This window comes from Garra rufa, chromosome 13, assembly GCF_049309525.1.
Source record: "Garra rufa chromosome 13, GarRuf1.0, whole genome shotgun sequence".
NCBI lineage: Eukaryota > Metazoa > Chordata > Actinopteri > Cypriniformes > Cyprinidae > Garra > Garra rufa.
The window spans coordinates 45593628-45610098 of NC_133373.1; the positions used below are offsets into that span (position 1 = coordinate 45593628).

Consider the following 16471-nt stretch of genomic DNA (forward strand, 5'->3'; position numbering starts at 1 on the left):
CAGCAAGAATGCAGTGAAGACATTTATAATGTTCTGTTTCAAATAAATGCTGTTTTTTAACATTCTATTCATCAAAGAATCCTGAAAACAAAAGTTTTATGGTTTTCACAAAAATCCTCACATTTTCTTTTAAATAAAAAAAAGTCTGAGCACCTGAGACCACATAGAATTTTTTTTGTCAAACTATGTTAATAAATTGTAATAGGAAAAAAGTTTAAAATTGGAAAGCACATTTTTTTCTCTCTCTCTCTCTCTCTCTCTCTCTCTCTCTCTCTCTCTCTCTCTCTTTGTGGTCTCAAATTTGGGAAAAAACATGTTTATATGTAAGATTCTGCTTTTTTTAATTAGTGTAAAAAGGTATATTTTTATTCAGCAAGAATGCTGTAATATTGCAGTGAAGACATTTATAATGTTATAACATATTTCTATTTCAAATAAATGCTATTCTTTTGAACATTCTGTTCATCAAAGAATCCTGAAAACAAAAGTTTTATGGTTTTCACAAAAATATTAAACAGTTTTCAACTTTGATAATAATCAGAAATGTTTGTTGAGGTGCAAATCAGTATATTAGAATGATTTCTGAAGGATCGTGTGACAGTTTGATGCTGAAAATTCATGCTTTGATTACAGAAATAAATTACATTTTAACAAATATTAACATAGAAAAGAGTTTTTTTGAAATTGTAATAATATTTCACAATATAACCGTTTTTACTGTATTTTTGTTCAAGTAAATGCAGCCTTGGTGAGCTAAAAAGTCTAAAGCTAACATTTTTTTTTACTAGCACCAAACCTTTGACTAGTGTACATATATGTCAAAATAATATAATGCAATAATAATTGAACATATTGCATGGGCAATAGTACTAAACAGAAAACAGATGTAATGTTTGAGTTAAGTAGGACAAAGCTGTTGTGCTCTAACGGGAGCTGGGAGTCAGGAATCTGTTTGTCTTTTATCTCTGTTTGACTTTATCAAAGCTGCTCTGATAGATGCTGCAGACGCCTGTGAGATCGCTGACAGTGAAGGACGTCCCGACTCATCCTCACTCAGAAACACCCCTCAAATAGAACACAGGAATGAAAAGGAGTCTGTTCCTCTTCTGTTATTATCTGTCTCTCGGTACCGTCACTGAACCTCATTCATGAAACGAGAGAAAAAAACTGAAACTCATCTCGAAATCCATTCTCATATATATATATGCATGCAAATCAGTGCAAAAACTTATGTAAGAATGGTTGTATAAATGACCTACATTTCATGAATGAGGCCCTCCTAAAAAAATCATTGAACAAAGAATCTTACATTTCTTGTTGCAAACATTGATTTTAAATCCTGTTAAGTTCTAGTAATTTTTTGTGCTTAAAATTTCGGGTTAGTTCCTAAGTTTGTGTTTCATCTAATGTTTGTTTTTATGTAATCTCAGCTTTATTTCAATTAACAAAAATTATTTTGGATAGTTGAAGTCAAAGTGGTTTATATACATTTTTATTAGCTTTAATTTTTACAATTTTAGAATAAATTAATTTGTGTTTTTGTCATCATTCATTTTTTATATTTATTATTTATAATTCTGACTTTATATCTTGCGATTCTATTTTTTTTCTCACAATTCTATTTTTCTCACAAGTCTGACTTTGTATCTCACAATTCTTTTTTCTCCATACAGTTCTATTTCTCACGTTTTTCCTTACAATTACAGTTTTTTACAGACGCTAGGACACATTTCTCAATACTTAGGTCACTTTTGCAAAACTCTTCACACAATTCTCCTAACCGACTTTCAGCTTGGCAAAGCAGTTCATTTCACATTCAAAATGCACTACAACTACCAAAACACTTTATTCAGGTCTCAAATAAACTCATTCTTCCAGAACACTAGCAAAGGTTGACAGCCGACAAACACACTTTGTCACCCACAAAACAATGACCTAAAAAACACTAACAACATGCAGCATTACACAGTGTTTTCTTGTGTAAAACCAGGACACATCTCTGTTTATAATTGCAATATATATTGTTTATAACTGCAATATATGTTACTGGAATGAATCAGACATGATGCAGAATTCGTCAATATTTTATGTTGTTTATTTATTTATTTTTTTGCACTAAGTAATTCCAAAATACAAGAATTTGTATACACACCATCCACTGATACAGATGCAATAGTAATGCTAATCTACTCACATTTTTAGATTTGAAATATGTTTCAATAAAATATTGCTGTTGAATTTTGCTGTCTTATTCAGTTTTGCATTATGTTATTGTTTTGAACATAAGTTTAACAGTTTTGAAAACAGTATGTAAGCATGTGCAAAATGTCCTGTACTTACAAAGATTTTTGGCAGTTGTTGTGTCTGAGTGAGAAAAGAATTCATGAAATTTGAGAGATGTAGTCACTGAATGCATTTTGTGCCAAAACAATGATAATTGATCCTCAGTTTAGCCAACATAGACTTCTGTTGTGCTCACTGTGTGAAGAGTTTTGCAAAAGTGACCTAAGTATTAAGAAATGTGTCCTAGCGTCTGTAAAAAACTGTAAAATTAAAATTTTCTCACTATTCTAACTATATCTTACAATTCTGTTTTTACCACACAGTTCTTTTTTTCTCACAAGTCTGACTTGATATCTCACAATTATATATTTTTCTCACAATTATATATTTTTCTCACAATTAAATTTTTCTCACAATTCTGACTTTATATCTTGCAATTCTATTTTTTCTCGCAATTCTATTTTTTCTCACAATTCTATTTTTCTCAAGTCTGACTTTATATCTCACAATTTTATTTTTTTACTTTTTTCCTCACAATTAAATTTTTCCTCAAAATTCTAACTATATTTTGCAATTCTATTTTTCTCACAAGTCTGACTTTATATCTCGCAATTCTATTTTTTCTCACAATTCTGACTTTATATCTTGCAATTCTATTTTTTCTCACAATTCTATTTTTTTTCACTTTTTTCCTCACAATACAATTTTTCTCAAAATTCTAACTATATCTTGCAATTAATTTTTTTATAAAGTCCGACTTTATATCTCAATTCTCAATTCTAACTATATTTTGCAATTCTATTTTTTCTCACAATTCTATTTTTCTCATAAGACTGACTTTATATCTTGCAATTCTGTTTTTTCTCACAATTCTATTTTTCTCACAAGTCTGACTTTATATCTTGCAATTCTATTTTTTCTCACAATTCTATTTTTCTCAAGTCTGACTTTATATCTCACAATTTTATTTTTTTACTTTTTTCCTCACAATTAAATTTTTCCTCAAAATTCTAACTATATTTTGCAATTCTTTTTTTCTCGCAATTATATTTTTCTCACAAGTCTGACTTTATATCTCACAATTCTATTTTTTTTACTTTTTCCTCACATTCCAATTTTTCTCAAAATTCTAACTATATCTTGCAATTAATTTTTTTATAAAGTCTGACTTTATATCTCAATTCTAACTATATTTTGCAATTCTTTTTTTCTCGCAATTCTATTTTTCTCAAGTCTGACTTTATATCTCACAATTCTATTTTTTTACTTTTTCCTCACATTCCAATTTTTCTCAAAATTCCAACTATATCTTGCAATTCTATTTTTCCTCTTCTATTTTTCTCACAAGTCTGACTTTATATTCTGCAATTCTATTTTTTCTCACAATTCTATTTTTCTCACAAGTCTGACTATATCTCAATTATATTTTTATCACCTTTTTCCTCACAATTCTGACTTTATACCTTGCAATTAAATTTTCTTCTCACAATTCTATTTTTCTCAAAAGACTATATCTTGCGATTCTGTTTTTCCTCAGAATTAAATTTTTCTCACAAGTCTGACTTTATATCTCACAGTTCTATTTTTTCTCACAATTTTTTTATATTTCTGTTTAGATTTATTTTGTTTTAGTTTTAGTAATTGTAATAATTTAAAACTTTTATTTCTTATTTTTTAAGCATTTTATCTAATATTTGTATTTTATTTTATATGCAAAAAACATTCATGGTAGGATTTTACAATGTGTTATTCCTGTATAACTGAGATGAGATATACATTTTTTAATAAATATTTTGCATAATTGACCTGTATCTTTTAGCATTTTTTTCATAGTGTTTTTTGTCATTTTATTAGTTTTTAACTTTGTATTTCTATATAATTGTATTTTTCAGTTTTAGTTTCCAACTGGAGGTTGAGTAAAAACACTTGAAATATTTGTCAATGTTTCTTATCTTATAAGTATTTAAGTGCTACATGAGTGAATGAGTTTATCAGGCAGTAGATGAGCTGACAGGAGTGTTCTCGTCGTGTGAAACACGTGTTCAAGATGTCATCGGTGTGTGGTCAAAACCATTGGATTGAGATGAAATGAAAACAGCCAGAAGGAGACCACATTTATGAAATGAGTTACATGAATGTGAGCTTCAGCTAAATTATTATAATTATGATAAGCACTTATTAAAGAGCCATCAATCATTAGACAAGCTTTAACAGCCTTCTGTGGTTAAGAAGCCGTTTCTTGCTTGTTTAAACCATGTATATTTAATATGCGTTATATAACATCAAATGCATTTTGTAAATGTAATGCTTACTTATAAATGAGAATCCAATCTGACATGACATTTAAGAGTTGTAAATTATAAAAATCATTTATTGTCCTTTTTTAACATCTTGGAATACAAAATACAAACAGTGTCTCCACAGCCTGCTGGTTTACAGAAGAGCTCGAGTTCAGTTTCATAGACATTTATTAGAACATTTAACATCATTTAGCAGATGCATTTATCCATGTACAGTAATAAAAGTTATATTTTAAAGTCAACATGATTCATGTTTCTGGTCTCATTGTTATGGACGCCTGTTTCTGTCATGGGATAAAAAATAAAAAAAGGTAATTGTGACTTTTTAATCTCACAATTCTGACTTTATATTTTGCAATTCTTTTTCAAAAAAAAAATCTTGAAATTGAGTTTTTTTCTCACAATTATGACTTTATATCACGCAATTCTATTTTTTCTCACCATTCTTTTTTTAAGACTCTGCCTTTGACTCAATTCTATTTTCTCAGAATGTTTTTATCACAATTCAATTTTTTCTCACAATTATATCTTGCAAAAGTTTTTCAGTTATATCTTTCTCTCAACTCTGACTTTATATCCTGCAATAGAATTGTGAGAAAAATAGAATTGCGATATAAATTCAGACTTGTGAGAAAAATAGAATTACAAGATATAGTTAGAATTGTGAGAAAAAATTGAATTGTGAGAAAAATAGAACTGTGATATTGAGATATTTATATACTTTAGTAAAAAATTTCAATTCTAACTATATCTTGCCATTCTATTTATTCTTAGTGTTCCATTTTTCTCACAAGTCTGACTTTATATCGCACAACTCTAACCATATCTTGCAATTCTATTTTTCCCTACAATTATATTTTTCTCAAGTCTGACTTTATATCTCAATTCTATTTTTTAACAATTCAATTTTTTCTCAATTCTGACTTTATATCTTATAAAATCTGAATTGTGAAAAATAGAATTGTAAGATATAAAGTCAGAATTGAGAAAAAATAGAATTGTTAGATAAATATAATTGTGAGATATAATCACAATTGACAAAAAAATTTGTGAAAAAAACAAAATTGTGAGATATAAAGTCAAACTTGTGAGATATAAAATCTGAATTGTGAAAAATAGAATTGTATCTCACAAGTTTGACTTTATATCTCACAATTTTGTTTTTTTTCACAATTTTTTTTGTCAATTGTGATTATATCTCACAATTATATTTATCTAACAATTCTATTTTTCCTCAATTCCTTTTTTCTCAATTCTCATTTTATATCTCACAATTGTATTTTTCTCACAATATTTTTTTTCTATTTATATCTCACACCTCTGACCGTTTCTCCTCCAATTATTACTTTGTCTCACAATTAATTTATTTTTCTCGCAATTCTGATTTTATACATGCATTTCTGACTTTTCTTGGTATGTTATCATTTTGTCTCGCAGTTGGTAACATCTCAGAATTCAGGTTCTTTTTTTCTTAGAATTGTGAGAAATAGGGTCACAATTACCTTTCAATTCCTTGTCCTGTAGCAGAAACAGGCTTCCATACTTTGTGAACAATCATCAGATGGATTTGATAATCCCGCCAGCACAGTCTCTATTACACATGACACATAATGTCAAAGGTTCTGTGCAAATACATTAGAATAAGAAGCATAAATGCTGACAGAAGGATGGGTTCGGGGTGCACCGTTCCTATCCTCCTGCACGACGGTCTCCAGATGGGAATATCAGCAGTCCAGCTCAGTGTTTCAGTAGATCAGGAATGACCAAAGTCACAAAAGTGCTAACGGTGGTGGGGCGGTCAGCAGCGGGACATGCGTTTGCGGTACTGCTCCACCAGCGGCACCAGACAGCGAGGAGAAGAGGCCTGCAGCATGAAGGGATGGTGAAGAAGATCAGCGGCGCTCGCTCGCTCCAGAGGATCACGCGTCAACAACGAGTCCAGAAAGTCCCTCAGGACGGGAGAGATCTGGTCAGAGTAGAAATACAGTACATTTTTATTACACATAAGAATTTAATAGAATGTCAAACATCAGAATTACAAAAAATAACTTTGCTTCATTTCATTTCTTCATTCTCATTAAGCAGATATTATTAATTATGTCACTTGTGTTTGTGGTTATGATATAATTAAGTAATTTTATTTCATTTAATTCATACATGAAATCAGTGCTGTAGTAGTATTTCTAGTATATGTTAATTTTATGAATTATGAAATTTTTGTTTTTATATGTATTTAGCTCTATTTTCCTATTTCAAGTTTTAGTAACTTTTAAACATTTATACTTTTAAATTTATATTACCATTAAATTTTTTATTTTATTTTATTCATTGTGTGTTTGTCATTTTTACTCATTTATACTCATCAATTCTGACTTTATGTCACAATTCTATTTTTCTCATAATTCTGACTTACAGTTCTATTTTTTCTTTCAATTCTGATTTTTTTTGTCAATTCTGACTTCTCGTATCTCAATTCTATTTTTCCTGACTTTTTTCCTCAATTCAAAAACATTTTTCTATTTCTATAAGTCTGACTTTATATCTTGTGATTCTATTTTCCTCACAAGTTTGACTTTATATCACAATTTTCACAATGTCATAATGAATTTTTTGTCAATTCTGACTATATCTCACATCAATTCTATTTTTTCTTAATTATGACTTCATATCTCACAATTCTAATTCATTTATAATTTTAGGTTTATATTTCCATTTTTTAGTCATTGTATGTGCTTTTGTCATTTATTACTCATCAATTCTGACTTTATATCGCAATTCTATTTTTCTCACAATTCTGACTTTATATCTCAATTTTACTTTTTTTGCACAATTTTATTTTTCTCACAAGTCTGACTTTATGTCACGCAATTATGTTTTCTCACAATTCTGACTATATCTCGCAATTCTATTTTTTCTCGAGTCTGACTTTATATCTTAGTTCTATTTTTCTTGCAATTCTGATTTTTTTTTTGTTAATTCTGACTTCTGATATCTCAATTCTATTTTTCTGTCTTTTTCCCTCAATTCAGTTTTTTCCTTACAATTCTATTTTCCTCACAAATCTGACTTTATCTCAGTTCCATTTTTATTTTTTTTTCTTACAAATCTGACTTTATATCTTACAATTCTATATTTTCACAAGTCTGACTTTATATCACAATTTTTTCTCACAATTTTATTTTCTCACAAGTCTGACTTTATATTTCACAATGAATTTTAATCTCACATATTTTTTCTAACAATTCAATTTTTCTCACAATTAGATTTTTCCCCTCAATTCTATTTTCTTAATTATATCTTTATATCTCACAATTCTATTTCTCTCACAATTCTGATTTTATATTTTACAATTCAAATTTTAATTTAGTTTTTTTTTATATTATTTCAGTGAATGTTTATTTATTTCTAAGTAAAAAATGTTTGTTGACTGAAATAGGTAGAGGTTGTGCTAGGTTTACCCTGCTAATGTTCCTGGCAGTGGGCGCCGGCTCGTCCCGCAGTCTCTTCATCGCTGCTATGGGCGTCTCGCTGAAATACGGAGGTTCTCCATCAACCATCTCCACCACCATGATCCCCAGAGACCACATGTCCACCTACAAACACCACAGAACATCATGAGCTTTCACTTCAGGACCTCTGCCTCCCTCATGCTGAGTCCTCATTCTGGGGAATCTCAGTGGAAGCTGAACAAACAAACACCACATTCTCAAGAATTACAGTGAACTATGGTTAAAGATCATGCAGAAAACGTCTGAGAAGGTGTTTGCCAGTCATACAAACACTTGCCTTGTCCTGTAAGTCAGAGACAAATACAATTAAGGAACCAAAAGCAAAACTATTGCAAACTATTACAAATGTATATTTATAAAATGTGATCCTGGACCACAAAACCAGTCTTAAGTAGCCAAAAATACATTGGATGGGTCAAAATTGTTGATTTTATGCCAAAAATCATTAGGATTTTAATATGAATGAAGAAATGTTGTAAGTTTCCTACTGTAAATATATCACAACTTAATTTTTGATTAGTCATATGCATTGCTAAGAACTTCATTTGGACAACTTTAAAGGCGATTTATTGCCTCGGCGAAATATTGCCCAGCTTTCAGATAATGTATAAATCTCCGTTTCAAAAAACTGACTCTTATGAGAGTTTTTGTGGTCCAGGGTCACAAATATAAAGAACTAAAATAAATACAGGTTTGCCAAGGCTTTGGACCAATGCATTTCCATGACTTTTCCAATCTTTCTTTTCTTTGATTATTTAATTTACATCAGTTTTCTTTAGGCTTGTTATTACACCTGGTACAAACAAAAGGATACACAACAGACACAATACAAGCACAAAAACAGGATATAATGCACACCAAGATGGAGAAGTTAAAAGACTATGAACTGAATGTCTATAATAAGATCAAGATCAAGGAGAGGGAGTGGTCATGGTGAAACATCCAGACATTTAGAATCTCTGAAAAGCCCTGAATGTGCTCTGTGCTTCCATTTGATACAAAAATCCCCAAAATGATACAATGCAATGTTCTCTTAACGTTTGTATAACAACAAAAACAGTTTTAAAATGTTAAAAAAATTGACATTCTTAACATTCAGAAATAAAGGTTAATTTTTAAAGAAATACTTCCAAAACTTTAAAAACACAAAAATAGCATTTATACATCATTCATGGAATGTTTCTTTTTCTTTTAAATGTTACTATTTGTTTCCGAACAAGTTTTCCCTTAAGTTTTGCGTAACAAAAAATTAAGTCTCCCATAGTGTTCTTACAGTGGAAATGATACAAAAATCCTGAAAATGATACAAATGTAATGTTCTCTTAACATTTGTATAGCAAAAAAATTGACATTTTTTAACATTTAGAAATAATGGTTTCATAATTAAATACTTTCAAAAATAAAATAAAAAACACAAAAATAGTGTTCATACAATGGAAATGATACAAAAATCCCAAAAATGATACAATGGACTGTTCTCTTAACATTTGATTAAAAAAAACTAAATACTATTATTATTACTAAACAATGATAATGGAAACCAAATACTTTCAAAATTTAAAAAACGGTATTTATACATCATTCATGGAATGTTTCGTTTTCTTCTCTCCTGAAATACTCATCTAACATTTTTTGTTACGTTACTATTTGTTTCAGAACTTTTTTAAATAATGTAACAAAAAAAAACTATAAAATACTTCCAAAACTTTAAGAACACAAAAATAGTATTAATACATCATTCATGGAATGTTTTTTCTCACTCAAACATTCATGTAACACTTTCCTAAATGTAACAATTCTTTTAGAATGTTCAGAAAACATTCAAAAGTAACATTCACTGTTTGCAAGAATTCTAAAACTGGTATGTTTCCTTTAGTTTTGCGTAAAAAAAATTTGAAACATTTGAACATTCAGGGAACTTTAGTAAAACATTCTTAGACGTATTGAAGGAAAAACTCTTTGTTTGTAATCTGCTGAATCTCAGTTTTATCTATATATAGTCATATATATAGATATTTCAACACAGTTTCCCAAAAGAAGAAATGTGCTCTTATCAATGTCACTTATAAGGTCTCTTTGCCAAATCATTTAGTATTCACAAACCTTCCTAGAATGAAATTAATTTTAATAAATGTAATTAATAGTACTATTAATCACTTTAATAACAGCATTATATGCTTTAAATAGCTAATGTGGCACTGTGACAGGACCTATAATAAACCTGTGGCACATTTTGGCATTTTGGTTGATTTTGGCATAAGTGATAATAAGGCTTAAAACCGTATTAATTTTAGATATAGAATTTTGAAATTAAACACCTATTAAGCATCCTACTTAAGCGTCCTTACTTGCAATAAATGCATGCACCATCCAAGTTTTCTCTAATTATGACACGTTTATATATTTTGTTTATTAAAAACAGTTGTTTACTTCACCATTTGTGATCTAATTAAAGTCTAAACTGACGTCACATTTGAGGCACTTTTTCTTTTCATGAATGTTCGATGACGTTTGCTCACCTCAGTGCCGTACGGCGTCTTTGAAACCACTTCCGGTGCCATCCAATATGGAGTCCCGACTAGTGACTTCCTCTTTGGGATGTCTTTGCTGATCTGAGCGCAGAATCCAAAGTCAGACAGTTTGACCTGTAAAACAGCAAACAAGAGAGGACATAACATGTACATACATCTACTACACACTAAAAACATGTACTTTGTCAGTAATGGTCTCGTTTCTAGCCAAAATATCTAAAAATGCTTAAATCAGAAAGGATTTTTTTAAAAGTAAAAATTAAAAAATTAAAAAAAAAGTCAAAATTAATTGAGTTTTTGCTTGAAATAAGCAAAACAGTCTTATTTCAAACAGAAAACAAGATTATTTTGCCTACCCTAATAGTAAATAGTTTTATTTTAGTATCACTGAAAGATTTTTATTTTTAGTATTACTATATGGTTCCTATTACTTGTCTATTCAGTTTTAGTTATTTTTAACTATTTTTAAATACTTTTTAAGTTTTTGTTATTTCTACCATTTTGTCTTTCTTTTAATTTTTTTTATGGTTCTTTTTATTTTTCATATCAGTTTTAGCTATTTTTAAAACAATTTATTTTTTAAAAATGTAAACATTGTGTTATTTAAATATCATTGATATACAATTATATTTTTTTTAATAATTTGAGTTGTTTTTAATTTTTGCATTTCCCATTTTCATTTAAATTTTTTTTAAGTTTAAGATGTGTTTTTGTACTTTTTACAGTTTTCTAATGTATTTATTTAAAATATTACTTTTTACAGGTTTCTTATTTATTTATTCGTTTTTTTTTTTAAATATTACTATATGGTTCCTATTACTTTTCTTTTCAGTTTTCGTTTTTTTTTTTCATTGATATACAATTATAGTTTTTGTCAATATTTTGAATTTGTTTTTAATTTGTGTATTTCCCATTTTCATTTCATTTTTTTAAAGTTTAAGTTGTCTTTTTACAGGTTTCTTATTTATTTATTAGTTTTTTTATTTTTTTATTTTACTTTTCTTTTCCATTTTTTAAGTTTTAATTGTGCGTTTTTTTCATTTTTACTGTATCATATTTATTTATTTTAAATATTACTATATGGTTCCTATTCAGTTTTAGTTATATTTAGCTATTTTTAAAATAATATTTTGAATCGTTTTAATATTTTTATTTATGTGTTTCTTTCAAATATTTCTACATAGATTTTATTTTTATATTTTACTTTTTTTATTTACATTTTAGTTATAGTTATTTTGTTGTGTTTTTGTTTTGTTAAATATTACTATGTAGTTTTTATTTTTTATTTTAGTTTTTAATTTTTTAGTTAAAGTTTTTGTGATTTTTAGTCATTTTTGTTCCTTTTTATATTTTCTTTTTTTATTTTAATTTTGTTTAAAGTTTTAGTAATTTTGTTGTGCATTTGTCTTTTTTATTAGTTTTCTCTTATTTTAGTTTATGTTTATTTTATTTTAGAAAAATATATTTTTTTTAAATGTTCTTTGTTAATAATTATAACCCTGGTACACTTAAAAAAAAAAAAAAAAAAAAAGTGTGGAAACAATATTCACTCAGAAATAGCCAGGAATTATTTTCTTGTGAAAAGTACTCCAAACATATATGTTTTATTTACAACGTTAAATAAAAAAAAAAATAATAATAATAATTTTGTAGATTGTTGATTCTATAGTTATTTTTATATTGTTATTCATATTATTATTTTAATTACATTTTTATTTACTTCTGTACTGTAAGCAGTTCTTGTGTTGAAATCTCAGTCCGCTAAAAAAGTCCAGTGTAAAAGCACTCATTTATGTGCAAATCAACAGTTATCAAGTGTAATTAGCGGACGATTCTATGGATGCTGAAGTCATTTCTTACCCTGCCATCCAGTGTGAGTAAAATGGAGTCGCTTTTGATGTCTCTGTGAATGACACCCTGAGCGTGAAGATAACAGAGAGCTTGAAGAACAGCTTCACACACTGTAGCGATCTGCTCCTCCGTTAGCCTATAAACACACACACAAGATAAACATGGGCCTCTTTAAACACCTATGTCTAGTTTGTCATTAAGAGCAAAGACTGAAGAAGGTAAATCTATTTAAACTGTTTATATTTAGCAACAATAACAATCCATCTGGTTTAGTGACTCTATCACTCCCTCTAATGCATGTTTAGTGCACTAACATTCAAAAGTCTGGGATAATTATGACTCACTTAATACTTTTATCAATCAAGGTCAAGGATGCATTAAATTGACAGTCAATGACAGTAAAGACATGTTTAATGCTACAAAAGATTTATACACTGTAAAAACTGCTTTTCTTGCTTAAATTTTTGTCTCGTTTCCCGCCAAAATATCTAAAAATTCTTAAATCAAGGATACATTTTTTTTTTTTTTTTTTCAGAAAAACAAGTCAAAATTAAGTGTGTTTTTGCTTGAAACAAGCTATGCCAATGGGGTAAGCAAAAAAATCAGAAAACAGATTAAAAAAGCAAAACGCACTTAATTTTGACTTGTTTTTCCTAAAAACAAGAAAATAATTTTGACTTGTCTAGAAAATCCTTTTTGATTTGAGAATTTTTAGATACTAAGGCTGGAAACAAGACAAAAAATTTAGTAAGAAAAGCATTTTTATTGCAGTGTAGAAATCTTTAGTAGCATTAAAAATGTCTTTACAGTCATTTTTTTTTACCAATTTAATGCATCTCTGATGAATAAAAGTATTAATTACATTTTAAAAAAGCCATAATGAGCCAAACTATTGAATGTTAGTGCACTAAACATGCATTAAAGGGATTTTCTAGACAAGTCAAAATTAAGTGAGTTTTTTGCTTGAAACAAGCAATTTTGAGTTTGTTTTTCAATTTTGTATTTCCCATTTTTATTTTTTTTAAAGCTTTTGGTATGTGTTTTTATAAGTTTTACTGTTTTCTTATTTATGTATTTATTTTTATTAATTATATTAAATATTTTTATATGGTTCCTATAACTTTTCATTTAAGTTTAAGTTATTTCTAGCTATTTTTAAATTCTTACAATTATAGTTTTTGTATGTGGGTTTGTTTTTAATTTTTGTATTTCCCATTTTAATTTTAATTTTTTTTTTTTTTTTTTAGTTTTAGTTGTATTTTTGTAATTTTTGTTTACGGTTTTCTTGTTTGTTTGTTTATTTTAAATATTACCATAAGGTTCCTATTTCTTTTCTGTTCAATTTTAGGTATTTTTAGCTATTTTTAAAAGAATACATTTAAAAAAAATTGTGTTATTTTAGTATCATTGATATACAATAATAGTTTGTTAATATTTTAAGTTTGTTTTTAAATTTTGTATTTTCCATTTTTATTTTTTTTTAAAGCTTTAGTTGTGTTTTTATAAATTTTACTGTTTTCTTATTTACATATTCAAATGAATGAGAAGGTGTGTCCAAACGTTTGGTCTGTACTGTAGATATGAATTCAACTGAAAAAACTTGTGAAAAAATATCTTTCAGGTGGTCAAATAGCAAATAGTGGAGCTCTGCAGCCACCTACTGGTAAAAGTTATTTTTTTTTACTTTTAAAACTGGATTTTCCAAAAGATGGGCAAAAATCTTACACCAAACCATGTGAAAATATCCATGTTATCCCCATGAATTAAAGTTAGAAATGTGGGTCTTTTATAAAGTGAATTTTACATAAAAAAGCAGTTTTTGTATAAAAACCAGTTTAAAAATATTTATTTATTAATTTATATATATTTAAAAAATATCACTAACACACTGAAAACTGCACAAATGTAGAGTAAAAACTCTAATAAACAGAAAAATATACAGTACAGACCAAAAGTTTGGACACACCTTCTCATTCATTTGAATATTTCACTATTTTTACTGTATTTTTGATCAAACAAATGCATTCATGAGGAGAAGAGACTTCTTTTAGAAACAATAAAAATGTTTAAATGCAAGTGAATGTTCAGTGGTTACTGTGTGCTCTTGCAATTCATACTCACATTGCATACTTGCATAAAGTATTGCATAAAGTATATATTGTGCAACATATTGTGCAATCAAGGCTGACTTTATCGCAGTAAAGAGCTGCTCTGTAAAAACAAGCTCCATGATGCTTTGAAAGTTTCCAGCTTCTAAATTGTTATGTAACTCTTTCCTTTACAGGAGACTTGAGACTCTATACTGTCTCAATAACGTTAGTACGGCTTTTGTGAAGTCAATAACACGAATAACTCATGTCCATTATATGTTAGCATGTGTTTTCTTACCTGGTTTCAGAGACGATGTTAGTTAGAGCGCCACCCTGCAGGTACTCCATGATGACCCACAGCTCTTCACCAACCAAAGCGCTCTTGTACATCTCCACCACGTTTTTATGCCGGTAGTCTCGCATGATAACCACCTGTGTGGAATTACATCCATGGTTCATTTATTTTATTTTAAATAATTTTTTAAAATTATATATGAAAAATGAACAATTCTCTCTCTCAATATATATATATATATATTTATTTATTTATTTATTTATTTATTTATTTATTTATTTATATTTATTTTAAATATTACTATATGGTCCCTATTACTTTTCATTTCAGTTTTAGCTGTTTTTAAATGAAATGTGTTATTTTAGTATCATTGATATACAATACACACACACACACACACATTTTTCCTAATAATAATTTTTATATAATGATACATTGAAAAAACACTTGTTATTATAGTATCATTGATATACAGTTATAGTTTTTGTTAATATTTTAAGTTCGTTTTTAATTTTTGCATTTTCCATTTTTATATTATTATTTATTAATTTTTTTTTTTTTTTTGTGGATAGTTTACAATTAAATTTTTGGGATTATTTTAAATATTACTATATGGTTCCTATTACTTTTCTTTTCAATTTTAATTATTTTTACCTATTTTTAAAATCATACATTTTTTAAAAATGAAAAAATAGCTATCATTCATATACAATTATAGTTTTTGTTAATATTTTGAGTTCGTTTTTAATTTTTGTATTTCCCATTTTTATTTGTTGTAGCTGTATTTGTAATTTTTTCTGTTTCTGTTTTCTTATTTATGCATTTATTTTTATTTACCTTTATTTATTTATTTTAAATATGGTTCTTATTACTTCTCATTTCAGTTTTAGTTATTTTTAGCTCTTTTTTATTTTTGTATTTCCCATTTTGATTTTCTATATGTATTTTTTTTTTAGTTTTATAAGTTTTAGTTGTGTGTTTTTGTCATTTTTACCGTTTTCTTATTTTTTTTTAAAATATTACTACATGGTCCCTATTACTTTTCATTTCAGTTTTATATATTTTAAAATTATATAGTTAAAAAAGTGTTATTTTAGTATCACTGATATACAATTATAGTTTTTGTTAACATTTTGAACTCAATTTTAATTTTTGTATTTCCCATCGTCTTTGTAAATGTTCACAAAAGTTTTAGTTGTGTGTTTTTGTCATTTTGTACTGTTTTCTTATTAATTTATTTTAAATATTACCATATGGTCCCTATACTTTTCATTTCAGTTTTAGCTATTTTTAAATTAGATATTTTTTCTAAAAAAAAAACAACTGTTATTTTAGTATAATTTTAAATTTTTTAAAAAGGTTTCAGTTGTATGTTTTTGCCATTTTTACTGTTTTTTGATATATTTATTTATTTAGTTTTTTTTTTTTTTTTTTACATTATTTCAGTGGTGGAAATAAATTAAATTAATGTATAATTTTTAAATTCTATTTAATTTCAGTTAATGTTTACTTCATGTCAAGTAACTAAAATGTTTGTTTGGTTTTTAAACAGATATATAAATATAAATAATTAATATTTTATATATATATATATATACAAAATGTTTTTTAT

At 27.3% G+C, this 16471-nt stretch overlaps 1 protein-coding gene across 1 annotated transcript; it reads right to left on the minus strand.

The window, feature by feature from the left end:
- Positions 1 to 5888: 5888 nt before the first annotated feature.
- Positions 5889 to 14992, minus strand: LOC141283138 (serine/threonine-protein kinase PAK 6-like). The gene is made up of 5 exons (XM_073816412.1): positions 14863 to 14992; positions 12484 to 12610; positions 10612 to 10737; positions 8042 to 8176; positions 5889 to 6549 (listed from the first exon to the last, which is right to left on the minus strand). The coding sequence occupies exons 1-5, from the start codon at positions 14985 to 14987 to the stop codon at positions 6382 to 6384; spliced, it is 681 nt and encodes a 226-aa protein (XP_073672513.1). The 5' UTR covers positions 14988 to 14992; the 3' UTR covers positions 5889 to 6381.
- Between the last annotated feature and the right edge of the window lie 1479 nt (positions 14993 to 16471).

Bases quoted from the DNA above. Each gene is read 5' to 3' on its own strand.
- LOC141283138 (XM_073816412.1), bottom strand. From the start codon at position 14,987: ATGCGAGACTACCGGCATAAAAACGTGGTGGAGATGTACAAGAGCGCT. The intron at 10,738-12,483 runs GTAAGAAATGAC...GCTGTTTTACAG, and splicing joins TACTCACACTGGATGGCAGG to GTCAAACTGTCTGACTTTGG. The intron at 8,177-10,611 runs GTGAGCAAACGT...TGGTGTTTGTAG, and splicing joins AGACGCCGTACGGCACTGAG to GTGGACATGTGGTCTCTGGG.